General features: G+C 32.2%; 2 protein-coding genes across 2 annotated transcripts in view; both read right to left on the reverse strand.

Moving 5' to 3' along the window:
- Positions 1 to 5352: 5352 nt before the first annotated feature.
- On the reverse strand, positions 5353 to 5928 carry LOC140436038 (dual specificity protein phosphatase 19-like). The gene has a single exon (XM_072524750.1). It carries the CDS (start codon positions 5926 to 5928, stop codon positions 5353 to 5355), a length of 576 nt encoding a protein of 191 aa, XP_072380851.1.
- Positions 5924 to 18709, reverse strand: part of LOC140437349 (tRNA pseudouridine synthase-like 1) — a 30542-nt gene continuing 17756 nt past the window's right edge. Inside the window, exon 6 of the mRNA XM_072526830.1 lies at positions 5924 to 6183. Within this exon, the coding sequence (XP_072382931.1) occupies positions 6127 to 6183 (57 nt within the window). The 3' untranslated portion in view covers positions 5924 to 6126. The remainder of the gene's footprint in view (positions 6184 to 18709) is intronic.

An 18709-nucleotide genomic window follows, 5' to 3' on the forward strand; every position in this document is an offset into this window, starting at 1 on the left:
AAAAATTGATGGTAAGACACTATGGGACAGATCTAGAAGTACAGACATAGATGCAAAGTGGAGAACATCAAGAACTGGGTAAGAATTAGAAGAGTCGAAGAACGATCATATAGGCCTAAAGAAACAAATAGAGTATTCGAGACGGTTCCCCAATAGGAAGACCAAGAAAACGATGGAACGACAACCTATTGGAGGCACATTGAAAAACAGACAGAGTCATGCCTACAAAGAAAGAAGTAAAGTAAATCAATATTATTTGTAATTTTTTTCACGTATAATTTTAATTTAATTCTATAAACTTTAATACCAGCCAAGGTGAGTAGTTTTTCATTGTCCCTTATACTCTTTTATAGTCCCTCGATACTCCAAAAATTTTTTTATGTAATTAACTGCTTCTACAGAAAAATCTACTCTGGTGATTGGTGGTTAATACTTTCTAAATTTTTTCAGATTTTTTAGTGCGCTCTACATAGACTATATAAAATTTACTTTCGAAAATGGAAGTATTTTAGTGAGTATTTCAGATTATCTGAAAATAGTTTTCACCGATGTAATTTTATTTTTTTGAGATTTGCGCGTTGGAAATACAGATATTCGAACATTTAGAAGTAAATACCACCCCAAAGAGAAAAAATATATTTTTTTTTAAACTCCCTTTGCGGTGGTAAGTCCCTCGAGTCAAGACAATGAATATTTTCTTCTTTTTATGTAGACATAACTCTGTCTGTTTTTCAATGTGCCTCCACTAAGTTGTTCCATCGTTTTCGTGGTCTTCCTGCTGATCGTCTTCCAATTGGGGAACCGTCTCTTGTCGTCTTTACTACTCTATTTGTTGTTATACGGCTTTTATGATCGTTCCATTCTACTCTTCTATCTCTTACCCAGTTCTTGATGTCCTCCACCTTGCATCTACGACGTACCTATATCTGTACTTCTAGCTCTGTCCCATAGTGTCTTACCATCAATTTTTCTAAGTGTTTTTATCTCTGCTGTTTCTAACATTGGTTTTGTCCTATCTGTGTCAGGTCATGTTTCTGTCGCGTATGTTATTATTGGTCTGATGGCTGTTTTGTAAATTCTGCCTTTCGTTTCTTTCCCGATATTTTTATTTCTCCCTATTGTTTCATTCAGGCAACCTGCGGCTCTGTTTGCTCTATTTACTTGATCTTCCACTTCAGTTTCGAGCTAGAGCTAGCTTGTAGATAATGTGATGCCTAGATATTTAAACTCCATCACTTGTTCTATTATCTAACCTTACAGCTCCAATTTAAATCTTAGTAAATTTGCTATTATAATCATGCATTTTGTCTTTTTTGGGGAAATTAATGTGGGCAATGAATATAAGCGTAATAACTATAGATAATCTCAAAAACTGGAACTTAAAATAGATCATTCAAACCAAATAAATTTAAGGGCAAAATTTTCAAAAAGGTTCCTAGAACCAAACATAGCTAAGAAATTATAAGTTAAATACCTCTAATGGCAGGTGATTCATGGGATTGGAAAGTGAAGATAATTTAAAATTGTACCTATACAATAATTCCATTATCAACTAAGATAATTGAATACACCCTGAAAGAGTCTTTATGGGAAATAGGTTTAATTTAACCAAATAACTCTGAGCAGTATTTACACTAAATCCAAATAATCTCAAATTAAGGGTAACAAAACAACTGACAATTTGTATTAAATCAAGTAACTACCTTTCTCTTAAGACCCTTTAATCATTTAAACTTAGGTTATTTAGTCTAATCTATAATAGATTAGTCAATAATTCCATATGCAGTGATAGTTTTATTGCAAATTTAAAAATAATAAATGTTATTGCATAAACCCGTTTGGATTAAAATTCCCATCAAACAGATCATACAATGGATCAATATCATCAATAACCGTGGATTAAAACAACTTGATATTGTTTTAACAATTCATCTTATTTTACTTAATAGTTATAAAAATTGTAAAGATTTAATTTTTGATTATTTCTTTTTGTAATTAAAAAAGGAAAAATAGTGCGGAGATATTAAGAATTTTTTTGCATGTAATAATTAAGAAAGTTTTTTATTCAAAGGGCAGATTGTCTTAGATACAAAATACGCATTGCATCTCGAAGGCAACAATTGACATCGCTAAAAGGCGGCATGAAATCAATGAAAAAATAATAATTTTATTGCATTTTCATTTGTTTTTTTTTTTTTATCTAAAAACAATAGGAGTAAATTATATCTAGATATACCCAATAGCTGCAAAATTCAGTAAATAGTAAATTGGGTAAATATTAGGAAGTTAAGATTAATGTGAGATTGAAAAACTAGAGGACGTCTCAACATTTGAATACCTAGGAAGTATCTTTACAAATGCGGAAAAATTCGATTTGGAGCTAGCTGCTAAACAGAAGAAAGCCAACAAAATCTACGCTAAATAAAACAATATACAATGATCTGAATTAACGTTTGCGCCTCTATAATTTCCGCAGTTCATTACGTCTGGTCTGTGTCTTTAATATATTAAGAGGTGATCAATCCCGGTTGTTCTCCATCAGGGGAGCTCCAGGTTACCTTGTAGAGCAATTGCCATGTTTAGTACTGCTGCTATGTTTGTCAGCCGTAATTCATTATAGCTATTGACGTTGTGTAGACTATACCTCCCTATAGTGGGGATGAAAACTCGCTTTGGTCATATTCTTGCATTCATGTCAGCTAGTACTATCTCAGTATTCTCAGTGTCATTTCTTAGACATCTTATGTGGGCTTGTTCTAGATCTTAGAAGAACTGTTCTTTTATGTGTTCTGGTTTACAATTAGTCAGTACATGTACGTTAATAAAACTGTAATTAAGGAATTTTCTTTTTAAGCGTAAGTAGCACGTTATTTGTCTGTAGGCTTGAAATTCAATAATAAGGCCTTTTGTTCTTTAGTTTACAATAAATTCCACTTTCTCTATGTGTTGACGTGCATTACAGCTATACTATTATGGAATGGGTTCTCTTGCCTAGAGTACCGGTTCCCGTCCATCGCATTTCCTTTAAAACATCTACCGTGTACGTTTTCGCTATGTACAGTAAAGATACGAATGCTCCAGCTCGATACAGAGTTTGGGTACTCCATGTTTCTAATCTCAATTCCTAATCTCATCTTCCATGCGCCTTTTTCGTATATTTAAGTGTATTTATCATCTTCTGATGCTGCTTCGGGTAATATTTAATATAAAACAATAAAGAAATGAAGGTGCTAAGTGAAATAAAAAATACTTTGCTTCTAGAGATCACGGATTGCTGTTAAATTTAGTTCTCTCACCATAAGAAAATAAATGTAACATTCATTGATACAAAAATTTATTAGATTAATTACCATTTTCCATAAATCATATACAATAACATAAACTTGATATACACTTTTTTTTAAATAATAAATAATTGGCAGCTAGTATACTACTGCGCTGCATACCCATAAAGGCAAACTCATATTTATTGATGTATTCAACATTACATTTTAATTATTTTGGATATATAAAAGCATAATAAATCTCAAACCACGGTGTAATTTCTCACCTATCCACAGAAATCCAACGTCTCATATGATTATTGTTTGATAAGAGGCGAGACAGTGAATCAGGATCTGAATGAAACCTGTTGCATTCGATTCGTAAGAGTGTCTGGAAATTTTGTGAACAAAAATTATGATGTAGAAATGGAAATTGCATTATTGAATAAGGAAAATGCATTTTCCAAAGTGCATTTCAAAGTGATGAAAAATAATAAATTTTTAAATCGGAAATAATGAACATACCATTGTTGACATGATATTAGTATTCAGCGATCCCAAAAACACCCTAAGTAACGAGCTTGCACTGATTTTGTATAGTTTCCACAAAACACTAAAATACCAAGCGCGTTCTGGCACTAGGTGTCTCGCACACCATTGTTGACATGATATTCGTGATCAGCGTCCTAAAAACCCCGAGTAACGAATTTGCACTGATTTTGTATCGAATTTTTATAACACTCCAGAAGTTGAGTCCCGTTGTGGGCAACATGTGCCTCGCACACTATTGCCGACATAATATTAGTATTCCGCGACCCCAAAAACCCCCTGATTTTGAGCCCGGCCACGTCCTGGGCACCAGGGGCATCGGAGACCATCACCGTAATGATATTCGTGATCAGCGACCACTAAAACTCCATAGTACTGAATGCACTGATTTTGTATAGAATTTCCACAAAAATTCCAGGAGACGGGGCCCAGGTGCCTCGGAGACCATCGCCGTCATAATATTCGTGTTCAGTGAAGCCAAAAACTTCTGAGTAATAATACTGAACTAATTTCCATCAATTATTTCCGAATTACAAATTCATCATTTTTCGTTACTTCGAAATGCACTTTGGAAAACGCATTTTTCTTGTTCAATAATACGATTTTCATTTCCATGTCATCATTTTTGTTCACAAAATTTCCTGACACTCATACGAATGCAACAAGTTTCATTGAGATCCATCCAACTGCAAAAATTTGGTAGGTTTATTGTTTCATTGCCTTGCCCATAAAATGAAAGATAAAACAGCATTCTCATATCATGAATTGTATTAATTTTAAACGTGTAATCAAATCCAAGCCAAGATAAACTCGAAACTTACTCAGTATGGGAATACCGTCTGGGAATAGGCTTAGTCGGAGAGACGTATGGAGCTGCCTTCTATCCAATATCATCATGGACAAAATACATACAAAATATTACAAAACGAGATTAAGAGCTTATGTTATGTAAAATATGAACTATACAGAATATGGAAAAACAAAAAATTAGCATTGAAATCCAATTAAGAGACCCATCATAACAATATAATGCAGAAACAATAACAGAAACATCAAAACCCAATAAAATATTGAGCGAAAGAGATTTATGTTGACAGAAAGGAGCGAAAGCATAAGGCACAATGCAAGGTCGAATATATTAGTAACTTATGGTTATTAAAAAAATAGTGTAGAATGAATACAAACATAATGGAAGAAGGGTAATGAGAATAGCTCGAGGTAAATTACAAACAGAACATCGGGACGTAGGTCATCACCGATAAAGGTGTAGCGATGGCGTAAGCACGGACTGAAACAGGCAATTTGGTAAGTATCAAGAAGAAAGAAGAAGAAAATGTAAATAACTTTAGAACTTCTTGAGAGCTCAAATTTAAACTTCGATTCGGTCTTTAATCTTTGGGAGATGTAACAATGGGTTGCCTACATTGGATTTGAAAACATTTTTAAGAATGGTATAAAGCATGAAGTGTACTTTTTGTCAAAAAGTACCAAAAACAAAACGTTCCTTTCTTTCTGGTCGGTGGATATTACAGCACTACAATCAACTCGTGCCACTATTTAACATTTTCAACTGTTTTACGAAACCATCGTTTGGTCTAACACAAGGTCTTACATCTTTACAAGCTTTTAAGGCAGATTCATAATTAAATCCCCTTTTTAATATAAGATACCCAATAACAACAGAACTTGATCGGCTGACCCCTGCATTACAGTGCACCAAAATATTATTTTCAAGTATATTTTCATCGATAGTTGGAACAGCCACATTCAAAACGTCTTTTATATTAGTCTCAGGTAAATCTAAACACTCTATATACTTATAAATAACATTTTCGTACTTTACAGGGGGCTCTATACCTACACTTAATACAACTTGCAAATTATAACTATCTAAAACTTCTCTCTCGCAACAATCTTGTGCACCTAAATACAAATTGGGTATAATTTTCGCTGGAGTTTTATCAGGTTTTGTGTCTACAACAAATCCACAACATAGGCCTAAAAATTCGGTTTTGTCTTTAGTCTCCCTAAGTTTTTTCCCGTCCGAAAGGGTTACTATAGTGTCTGTACTCCTCAAGGACTGCTTCTTAGATTTAATAGAATCTAACAAACTCATTTTATATACTAAATTAATGATTATTCATTTTAACAAATATTAGTGGGGTGGTCAACCCTTTTTTATTCTAATTAGGGTGTGTCTCATTTGAACAGCGTAAGATATAATCTTTTTGGTTCGTTTGAACTATTTTATTTATTTAATTTGTTATATATTGTCCTGCACAATATAAGATTTGGAAGAACGCTGACACTTCGTTTAATCAATCATTGTTAGAGATCGTCGTGAAACCGATTCCAAACAAGGTATTTTGATCTGTAACAATAAAAAATTTGTTATTACATCGCCAAGATATTTTTGCTCTAATAGTTTACTCTTTAATTAATGAGAGTCTTACACAGTTGATATGGGCTAGGAAAAACAAAAATTATTTAAGAAATTTTAATTACTGATATACTGACAGTTACAATTCAAAGTGAAACTTCATCACAACTCAAATAACTCACTTAAAATTAAATTTATTAGACAATCGGATCTTAAAACAAAATAACGAAAAAATTTGGACAAAGCGCCAAACAGCTTTCTTCTTGCGTTCAGTTTCACCACTGGATATTACCGATGAACCAAACAATTTTAACATGTAACTACAATGCGTAGCAAAATTAACACGTTAAACGTCACAAAGCAAAGTAAAAAAAAGTTAGTGAGCCAAAATATTAAAAACGTTTACAGCATTATTTTTTGCATTTTAAATAGAAGGTATTCCTCAGTTTGAGTACAAAATCTTACATTGTTATTGTTCTTTCTGAATATTTAAGTTGAAAAGCACGTATGCATCTCGTGGTCACTCGACGTTTGAATTCAGAGAGCCATGTGATGCACACTGGCTTCTCGTATAGGACAAGAATGAACCTGTCGTAACTTGTTTCTTCTGTAAGTTACATCCGCTATACAAATGCTGTACACGTTAGTTACTAGTTAGCTGTCGATGGGTGATGTATAATGTAGTACTAAATGTGTTTTATCAGTTTCAGTTATCAATATTGCAAGAGCTTTTGGAAGATTTTTTTTAGACGAGACAGTGATGACAGTGTCGGGATAAAATTTTTGAATTGGGTAGTACTGATGAAATAAGTAGTTCTTCGTCAAATGAAAGTGTTTCGAAAAGACCAAAAATACAACGTAATTTACAATATGTACCTTCAACATCACAAAACTCAAGAACAGTAGAGGACATCATTAAAAATGTTATTTGCCAATATCGACTGTCAGATGATGAAAGTTCTTTAGAGGAGGATGACATTGCGATTGGTCATAACACGGCCTTGATATGACAGAATCTAGAACACCAGAACTTGAAAAATATTAGGTAAATTCAGTGTTTAAAACCCGGATATCAAAGCTTTTTTGAGATGTACGATAGAAACCCTCTCGATATTTTTAACTATATGTGAATAACGATATTATTGAGTGGGTTGTGCAAGAAACCAATCGATACGCACATCAGAAGTTGAATATAGGTAGTCATCGTCCAAAAGCTAGAATTCATAGGTGGGTGGATACAATTACGGAATAAATAAAGACATTTTTGGCCATTCTTATGTGGATGGAATTGCAAAGATTACCAAAGCTGCGTTCGTATTGATCAACAAATCCATTATACGAAATCAAAGTAAAATGTCTTATGTCACATAATCGTTTTAAATTATTACTTTCCAATGTACACTTTAGTGACAATGACAAAGAACTTCGACTGAATAAACTCTCACCCCTTTTGGAGAAGCCGGTATCATATCTACAGAACACTGATTAGACCCGTAGTAACCTATGGATGTGAAACTTGGGTAATGACGAAAAAAGATGAAGCACAACTCAGGACATTCGAGAGAAAAATATTGAGGAAAGTATATGGCCCGGTACAAGAGGAAGATGGAACATGGAGAATCAGGAGAAACGACGAGGTTAATGAGTTACATGAAGGTTATGACATTGTAAGATTTGTGAAAAGTCAAAGACTGTCATGGCTAGGACATGTGCAGAGACAAAACGATGCAAAAACAACAAAGAAAATGTTACAATGGAAGCCCATAGGAAGGTCCAGAACGAGATGGTTGGATGACGTGGAAGACGACCTGAAAACAATGAACATAAGACAATGGAGAAGAAGGGCAGCAGATGGATAAAGAGAATAACCGAATGGAGCCCCATAGGAAGGGGGGAAAGAGGACGACCCCGAAAATCCTGGAGGAACGAAGTAGACGACGCCATGAGTAAGAGAGGACTAAACGATGGAGAATGGAACAACAGAGAGAGAGATGGAAACGGTTGAGCGAGGGAAGGCAGTGAATACTGTAGAATCACTAAATATATATATAGAAGAAGGGCACAAGAGAGATCTGAATGGAAGGACATAGCCAGACAGGCAAAGACCCATCCAGGGTTATGATGCCAAAAGAAGAAGAAGGTATCATATTTTAAAAGAGTGGTAGTGCGGGGAAAAGAACTCTGCATTGATGAAACTGAAGATCCGTCTAGAGGCCGATTGTAGTTTAGGCAGTACATCAAAAACAGTAAGTTCGATGTGAAGGTACACAAACTCTTTTTGGATGAAGATTATAGTTATGATCTACAAATTTATCGTGGAAATGATAAATGATAATTATATACCGAAAATATGTCAGTTCCGGATAATGTTGTGTTTCGCTAATAACTTATTAGATCTAGGACGTACTACATATATACAGATAATTTTTATACTAGCGTGACAGTAGCACCTAGTTTGCTAAACAAAAATATTTTGGTGGAAACTTTTGAGACAAACAGAAAGCTTAATTCGAAAGAAGTGACAGGTGCAAAATTGAAGAGAGGATACCTTATTGGGAACGACAGTAACACAGGAGTAGTAGTAACTAATTAGAAGGGCAAACGCGAAGTGCTTTTACTAAGTAAAAGACATACTGCTGAACTGGTAAACGTCCATCAAAGGGGAGGAATAGTTCAAAAGCCAGTTTCGGTTGTCTATTACAATAAGGGCAAAGGATTTATAGATATATCCAATCAAATAAAGTCCTACTCTACAGCTTTACGAAAATCAGTCAAATGGTATCGTAAAATAGCGATTGAACTTCTTCTAGTGTCAACTGTTGTTAACGCCTATATAATTCACCAAAAAGTGATTAACAGTAAAATGTCCATCACATCTTTCAAGTAAGAGTTAATTTGTCAACTGGTAGATTTTTCTACACTACATTTTCCAGAACAACAGATACCACGTTCTCGTGAAATTTACTGTCTAGAGGAAATGCAAAATTCTCGTTTCAAGTGCATTCACTGTAATAAATTCTATTCTATCACGTGGTTTTGCGAGGTTCTTGCATATAATCTATAGACATTTGTACACACATGTTATATTTTATCATTAATTTCTTAATTAGAAACATTTTTTGCTAATTTTAATGGAAATTTACTGAATGCAAGCTAAAAATATGCACACCTGCTTCTCGTGGCAATTAACGTGTTAATTTAGTCACAGTCCCGCGAAAAAATTCCACTGACGACAGTCCACATCATTTTTGCAGATTGCCCGTACAGTCTACCACGTTTTATACTTCTTCGATCCAATATAAAAATATGGATTATAATTGAAGTATCTCAGATTCCTTTTCTTGACAATAAATATAATTTCCATCGCTTTTCCTAATAGTTGGTTAATAACTCGGTCCACCCAGGAGACTTTTAAAATCCCTGATTTCAGGTTAATAAGAATATTCTAGTTTTTTGTTGATCCTTTATTCAATCCAACCTGCTAGTTTGTAAAGGAGAACCAAGAAATACATAACACTGCGCTATTCTAATTTTTATGGCTTCTGGTGACAACAAGGGTTTCTTTATTTTTATAAAAAGCTGATCTGGCTTATTGATATGAAACATGATGTCTTGCTTGTGTTTAAAAGTTTTGTTCAAGATACTTATAATGCCGAACCTGTTCAATCAACTTACTATTTTTTTTATAGTTGTTGTCTACTGTTTATTTTTGTAAATATGACAATGTTTTTTTTACTTTCAAGTTTAGCTATATTTCTTATCACTTTTGTTACTTTATTCACCAGTCTCTGAAGATTTTCTAAAGTGATTGAGATTAAAATAGTGTCGTAAGTGTACCGGAGCTTTTTTATTTTTACAATTCTTCCGTTGATTTAAATCTTAGGTAACTGATCATGAACTGATCTTACCAGGTTTTCCGAAAATTTTGTTAAGAGATGTAGAGGTTGGAGATTATTTGTGTATCATAACGTACGTTACGTTACAAGATTTAGAGTTTGGAAATTATTTGTGTATCATGATAAGTTACTGTAAAATGTTTATTTTCATATTCGACTTTGTCGAAAGCTCTAGTATAATTTATAGAATCAGAAGAACTCGTATTTAAATACTGGTTGGTGTTCAGTTCCATAAACTTATATAAATACCTGAAAACCACTTAAAAGGTGATTAGCAAACCCGTCGCCCACTACCATCGAATTTGAAAAACCCTCTTATCAGTACAGTTTCGTTAATATAAGCCTTATATGTATTAATGAAATTATAATGAGTTTGGATTGTACGCAATTAAATCAACATTAAAAAATGAAGATTGACAAATTTTACCAGGAAACATATTTAAATTTTACCTGAAACCGGGCCTTTTATACTATTATCGGTTAACCTAGAATGTTTATAGTCGGTACTAATTGAAGTCAACCATTTACTGCTAAACAAACTTTACGCCCTAACTTCTATAAAATAAAATATACGATATTTAGTGGCTGATATCGTTTAGGTACTCTTGTCGATTTTCATGAATACGAGTATTTTGAGTATGTGGGTTATTAAACTCATTAGTCGTTCATTTTCCCACCTAAAAGCTCGAGATTCTTATCTTCTTATGGATAGCAGGCAGAGATATGTAAGAGAGGGGATATGACACAAACGATATTTCTGTATCTACTAAATGGGACCACTTAATTTGACAGGATTCAAATTAATTCAAACTGTATTTACGATTTACTGTTTAGTTTGGGAATAAGCATTGAGTTAGATTAATAATACATTAATCTTATTAATTAAGATTAATAAAATTTATTACATACATAAAGTTTAAAAAAATGTACAAAACCAGTCAATGATATGGTTTTAAAATTATAACATTTACATACAAGTAAAAAACAACAATTAGCAAGTGCACTTACATAAGTTTATATACATTTATGTATATGTATTTATATTTATGTGTATAGGTAGGTAGTTAAAGAATTCTATCAAAGACATGCCGTGCTCTTTATCCTTTTTTAACTTATTGTGGTTTCTATGGAATTGTTATATCTGCATATAAAGATCCCTTTTCCAGTAATGCGAGCCTATGATAAGGGATATTATAGCTAGTGTCAAAGTCGCGGGATATTTTAAACGGTTGAAAATACTACTTTTTAGCTGTTGCAACTGTCAACAATAACTAACTCAACAGGCGATTGTCGATATTCACCGGCTTTTCGTTTATTTTCCGTAACATATAAAGTTTGAGACACTCATCCTATGTATAAAGCTGGTACAAAAACTAGCTCACAATATGATGGTATATCGAGCCCTCGAATAAAAATTAGAAAAATGAAAGAGCTTTATTATATTGATGTTAACAATGTTTACAAGAATTTTTAAACAATATATTTATTTTATTTTTTTTTTTAACAATTTGAATTCCACTAAAGTGTCCACTAAATAATACTTTATTAATAAGAGGTCTCATACTGAGAGATTTGTCAGTCTTACTCTTGCACATATAGAACATCCTAATATCAATATAGCGGCTTGCTACAGCCTTTATTAGGCGTATTCTGTGATTATCTGAGAATTGTCGATCAATGCTATGACTAAGTAAATTTAAAAAGATGTCTTTGTTTATGTACCTCCGTAAAACTTTTGTAACTAAATCGTTGGTACTCATACAAGTTGGAGAAGGGATTTCTTTTAAAATTGTCTCAGCCATAAAGCATATATCAATTACACTTTCAGATGGATATTGCAATCCTTTTTTATTTTTTTTTATCAATAAATGAAAATAAAAAGTTGTTCCGAGTGACACTTACTAAGGCGCTTAAACATTCACTACAGACTAATCTTTTTTGTAAGTAAAACACAACATAACCAGCAATTTATGTAGTTATGCTTTTAGAGTATTGAGAGAAAGGATTGATATAGCTGTGATCATGATCAATTATATCTACTGACACATCAGTATCACAACTATTACTCAATCTATATTCTCTGGAAGTGATATTAATGTGATCGGTGGGATTGCATTTTAAAATATTTAAATCTTCTAAAGGAAAGCAGTTACCACTAAATTTATTTTTCAGTTCAACATGCACCAAAATTTTTTTATAACCTGACTGAAACTTCATTTTGTACACAAATAAAGTAGCTTTATTATAAAAAAAAGCATAAATCATATTTTTAAACGCAAAAAACTGCTGTTGTTACATAAAAAAAATGTCAAATAGTACATATTTAAAGAATGGCCAAAAAAAATGTGATTAATTATTAACTATGTAGTACTTTATACAAAATATCAAGAACCTTCTAGTTGAAATCTCTTTGTCCACACCTATACAAACTTATTTATTTGCAAATGAAATGTACAATTGAAGTTGTATACTGTAATGTCCAGGTGTAATTATAATTATAATGTCCAATTTAATAAATTTTGAAGGTTCCCAGTTCCCACACTATTTACGAACTGTATCCAGGCATTTCTCCTTTCAACATCTTTAGGAAATCTACAACCACATAAACCAAATTAAAAAGATTACATGTTCTTTTTACACGCGGCATCACTAAAAACGGAAGTAATACCGCCCTGTACACTGTTTACAATTTCATACTAACCTATGAAAAGATATTCCAGTGGAGATTTTCTTATTATTACATATCCCCTGTCTTACATATCTCTGATAGCAGGTAAAAATAAGACATAAATGAGGGGTGGTCCGAGTTCCGTATGGTATAAAACTTGTATTATGTTTTCATCAAATAATTTTAAGAGTTTAGTGTACCTACCTTGTCCCGTTCTTAATGCCACAGATATTGAGCTTTAAATTGATATAGTAATGGTTAGACAAAAAAAAAACGAAATTTATAACCTACCTATATATTCTTTATTGATTTCGGGTCATATCGGAGTATAGAGCAACGATGTTGTGGTGAACAAAGAGCAGAAACTTCACCTATAGAAAAGTACAGGCTACACATAATATAAATATTCACAGTGCAGTTACGACACAGCAATTAAAAACATTTCAAATGCTAGACCACTCCTACTTCGATTTTGTGAAGAAACGAATGAAATATCCACAGGCTTTCTCTCAAACTCTTTCTTCTTCTTATATTAAGTGTTGTTCTTGTCCGACTTAATGTAGTCGTCTTTGTGACGTTAACTGTCAGCTATCTTACCGTATTTCAAAATGTCTTTCTGGTGGTTTAGATCCCGTCCTGTTCAGTCTAGTCTCCATTCGTGCAACATGCTGGTTGAACTCCTTTCTTCTTTGTCTTGACATCCTGGAGGTTATCAGAGACCTATTTCATTACTTGGCATTCTGTGTTTTAGTTTTTTCCTAGCTATTGATTTCAAAGATTAGAAGCAATTACGGATAATAAAAGTTTATCCTAAATTTCATGATCAACGATGTCATGTCCATCAGGCATTGGTATATTGGTTATACAGTGTGTTCCAACGAAAATTTGACCCCGTCCCCTCAGAAACCAAGAATTTGAAGGTTATTTTTTTTATTTAACTAATTAATTGGTTGAATATCAGTAATGACAAGAAAAACATAACATTTCACCAAATTAACTAATTAAATGTTCTTAGTGACCTCCAATATAATAATTCAATCAAGCTGCAAATCGATATCAACACGCCACTGTGTTAAAAATATTTTTTTTTTCTTTTTGTAAAAATATCACTTTTTCATATGAATTTTTTTTAAGATAATGAATCCTAATTATCTTCTTTAGTGTTTACCAGGTTTCCTTTCATTTGATATTTGTAAACGACTGATTAATCAGAGATATTATTGTCGAGTTACATAAATAGGATATTCTAGTGAAGAAAGAATAGAATTAGTTAAACTACACTATGGAAATAATCAGTGTGCGAAGATACGGATTTACAATGGCCTTCTCCTACAACGGGATTGAGCACATTAATTTAGATGCTGTTCCAGGTAAAACATAAGCGAACGTTTTGCTTGTTATAAAATGAATTAATTTAGGCGATATCTTTCACCTCACCTAAATCTACGAATTATGTACGAACTTTATTGTGAACAAAATAGATCGAAAGAGAAACCAGTGTCAAGGCAGATTTACGAACGCGAATTTCAGAAAATGAACCTATGTTTTAAAGATCCTAAGGCCGATACTTGTCACAAATGTGATTTGTTAGATATGAAATTAAAGATTTCTACACCGGAAGAAAAAAACAATATAGAACGTGAATTAGCTGACCACCACCAGGATGCTGACAATGCTTACCTTGAAATAGGAAACGACAAAAATATGGCAAGACGATGAAACAATGCGATGCTATACATTTGATTTGCAACAATGTCTCCCTACGCCAATGCTCAATACATCTGTTGCATTTTACAAACGGCAGCTATGGACCTACAATTTAACCATACATGAAACCAGTACAGGTAACGTCACATGTTACATGTGGCATGAAGCTGAAGGTGGTAGGGGAGGAAATCAAATAGCAACAAGCATTTACAAAGAACTGATTTATCTTCCTCCACAAGTAAGCAAGGTAATATTATATTCTGACACTTGTGGAGAACAAAATAAAAACTCTCATGTTGCTGCAATGTTTCTGGTTGCTGTGCAAACTAATCAGCATCTAACTTATATAGACTCCTCATTAGTGGACACACTCACATGGAATGTGATGTCGATCACGGCCTCATTGAGAAGCAAAAAAAGAAATTATAAATTCCTATTTCTCATCCATATGATTGGCGTGGTAGAATTGACCCATTCAGATTTCTTAAATTTTGCCGATCTTCTTAAATCGGACCTCCAACTTACGAAAAAAGTCAATGTATTTAATTGGCACTCAGTCAGGTGGTTTCGATATACTCGCGAATTTGGAAATGTTTATTTTAAACAGAGTTTTAGACACGATGTTCCTTTTAAGTGTTTAAGTCTTATCCGGAGAGGACATCCAAATGCTCAGCTAAATCCAACCAGATGTTGTACCTATACTTTACCCATTTCAAAAGAAAAAAGATATCTTGTGGATCTCTTACCACTAATTTCTCCTATATTTCATGATGTTTATAGAAATCTCAAGATAAATGATATGCCTGATACTTTTCCTGATGGAGATGATTCGGAAAATTGTGACGACAATACTTAATATGTGTTTTTTATTTAAGTTTTTAAATTACTTTAATGTTTTTCTATTTACCTGATATAGGTCCAAATAATATAAGTTAATTTAGTTTAGTGGTCAATATAACATAAGTCGTTAATTTTTTCTAAAGTAGCTTAGATCTTAATTTGTTTCAAACTTACATTTAGGTAATATGCTATAAGTTTTTTTTTAGAAGATATTTGGTTTAAAATTTTTTTAGATACATCTTTAAAATAATAAAATGCTATTCCTCTAAAATTAAGCTTTTGACTTTCTTTTTCCCTGGGAGCCTAGAATTGTACAACTATAGTAAGATAGTCTGTTACGTTAATATTAAATTATAGTAAAATACAAGTACATTATTTCAGATGTTGGAGATTAGATTTGAACAAATACTAATACTCTTATCGTTATCATTATATGTAACTGATGAATTTTAATAAGTAAAAATATCCTTTTCTAAATAGATATATAAATATTATTGAATACTATATTCAGCTGTTAATTTTAAAGGTATCGTAAGATTCTCAAACTGTTTGCTATTATTGAAGAACTTTTCTTAATGAAATTAAAATGAATTATTTATCATAAAAACATACATATAAACAAGTTACATACTCTCGAAGAACCTGTAGTTACTGTCACACGAAAATCTTTTTTATATAGAGAATCGACCCATTCAGAGTTTTTTGAGGTGCTTTCTACTATTTTTCTTCACTCTCATTTATGATTACCTTTCTCGTATATCTTATTGCAATCTCATGTCCTCTTCCATCCTCCTTATCCTTGATCTGCTGTCTCATCTTTTACTTGGTGATATCCAATCTATTATTACTCACACAAGATACATGTTTTCTCTTTTTTTTTTAACATGTCTTCATTTCATTCGCATAATTTAAAACTTTGCAGCCTGATCGGTCAATTAGACGCTTGTACGGCTTGTATATTCAACGAAATCAAAGGTTAAAATGTTAAATTTAGCTCAAATTTGCTTCGGAATATGTTAAGAAAAATACATTTTCATGTAAAATTTCCCACTACACGGTGGTCATGCCATATCTTTAAAATTTTACCAATGAAAGTCGGAACAGTGTAACTTTTTTTAAATTTCTATTTTTACTATCCAAATGCATTTTCAAAAAGTTTAAATGCATTTAGGGACTTCCAAAATGTGTATATTTTGAGACGAATCTTTGGATAGTATTTCAAATGTTACTGGGATTAATATAAGTAAGATAAACAAAGTGAAATTTTCTTATTTTTATCACTTGTTTTTATCAATATAAAAATTTTTGATCTGATTAAAATTTTCCAAAAATGTTATTTTGACATGATTTAGTTTTTTCAATTTAAAATATTGAAATCTATGATTATTAAAAATAATGAATTATATAAAAATTCATCTTCTAAAGTTCTGGAGAAATTAGGAAATGCCGAAAAGAGCTTAATTTCAATGAAATAAAAATCAAAATCTGTTCCTCCACGTGATATGACATTACATTGGACGGTTAAAGCAGATAGGCATGCCACCAATCAGGCAACATCTATGATTGGAAGCAATTATCTCGAGCTCCAAAATCAAATATACTCAGAAACTTTGAATGGAGGCCTTCTTTAATCTGGATAATGACATCCTAAAAAAAGAGATCAATGTGTAGGACCACAGAAACGCATAGAAGGAATGTGGCCACTTTACGATAGCTTACCACTTACCACATACACATGTGTACATACAGTAGTGAGCTATGGTAAAGTGACCCCATTCCTTCCATGTATTTATTTATGTGGTCCTACACACTATCTCTTTTTTTCAGGATGTCATCCAGATTAAAGAAGGCCTATATATTGCTAAAATTTGAAAAGCATGTTGAAAAAAAGATTGCTGATTCCGAAGTGGTTGAGCGGTTTATATCTCAACCACTGCGAATATAACAACAAAATATTGATCTCATTAAACACCTTTATTTCTATTGCTACGTATGCATCTGAGAAATGAACATTAAAGACATGATCTTTAATGAACTCTAGTCAACAGGAAAGAGAAGTAAAAATTTTATTAAATGTTTTTCATATTTTTTTTAAAAGTTAAAGAATATAAAGCTCAAACTCAATTGTACATAAAAAACACATGTTCATTTGAGGAATAAAAAATATAAACAACTTCAAGGTACCAAAATGAATTTAAATAACACAAAAAGTAGTTACAAACAATAATAATGTCATTATGACATTGTCAAAACTAGAAATTCCCAATATCGATCACTGTCCATCATATGGCTGTCTTTATTTAATACTGTGGACAATTAAGCGCTTTTATTTCATGGTTTTGAATTCTGTGAGTAAAAGAGACATGATATAAAAAACAATTCGTGAATAATGTCATTCATGTAGTAGGGAGAAGTGGATGAATATTCTCTCCACAATCACATTTTTTTTTATCTACTTTTTAACAATTTACACAGCATGGAATTCATATAAAAAGTTATTTAACATCAGTTCAATCATTCTAACAAATTTGCATAGGGCCAGCAAAATTCAATATTCCATTTGCTGAAAGCATATAAAATCCAGGTTGTGATATTTAAGGAAATGTAATAATCATTGTGGCTACCATGAGGTAAGCCACAATGTTACTTATGCTTTACAAAAGTAAATTTATTTTTATATTAAATGATAACTATTATACTTCGAACCAAAATAAAGTAAATCTTATAGTTAAAAGTCGGTATTACATTTTCCCATGTGTCAAAACCCAGAATATATGCATTTAGCATCAAATGCAATGATGCCTACAATTTGATTTTTTTGAGTCTGCAAATTTTATAGAATTATTATCATTAGTTAGGACGCTCGGCAACAATTTGGTACAGCATTCACTACATTCAGTGTAAAATTTTAAGGGTGCGATTGATCTACTGACTTGGGAATTCTTATACTAGTTATCCCCTCTTAGTATGCATCATTAACTCAATAAATGTTATGGAAGGTTATTTTTTAAAGGGAATGTTAACTCAAACACAAATAAAAGACATAAATATTTTGATTTATATTTAAGGCTTAACAGATACGATTTTAGAGGTTAATGCAATGGTGACTTGAATGCGGAGAGAATGTTTCTGCCAAAAATATTTCATAAACAACAAATTTCTGAAGAAAAACAAAATGTAAACGCCATTCAAAATCAAGTACAACCTAGTTAAAATCTATGTTTTTTATTTTATGAAAGAAATGGCTATATACAAGATCCCACTGTAGGATCACTACGTTCATCAAACTCACATTTTTACATACATTGAAAATTGGGAGAATAGATTGACACTAGGTTGCCAGTCAAAAAGTCTCCTCAAATATTTTTAATTCAATTAATAGTAATTAGTTATGACAAATATTTTT

This window comes from Diabrotica undecimpunctata, chromosome 3 (genome assembly GCF_040954645.1).
Source record: "Diabrotica undecimpunctata isolate CICGRU chromosome 3, icDiaUnde3, whole genome shotgun sequence".
NCBI classification, from domain to species: domain Eukaryota; kingdom Metazoa; phylum Arthropoda; class Insecta; order Coleoptera; family Chrysomelidae; genus Diabrotica; species Diabrotica undecimpunctata.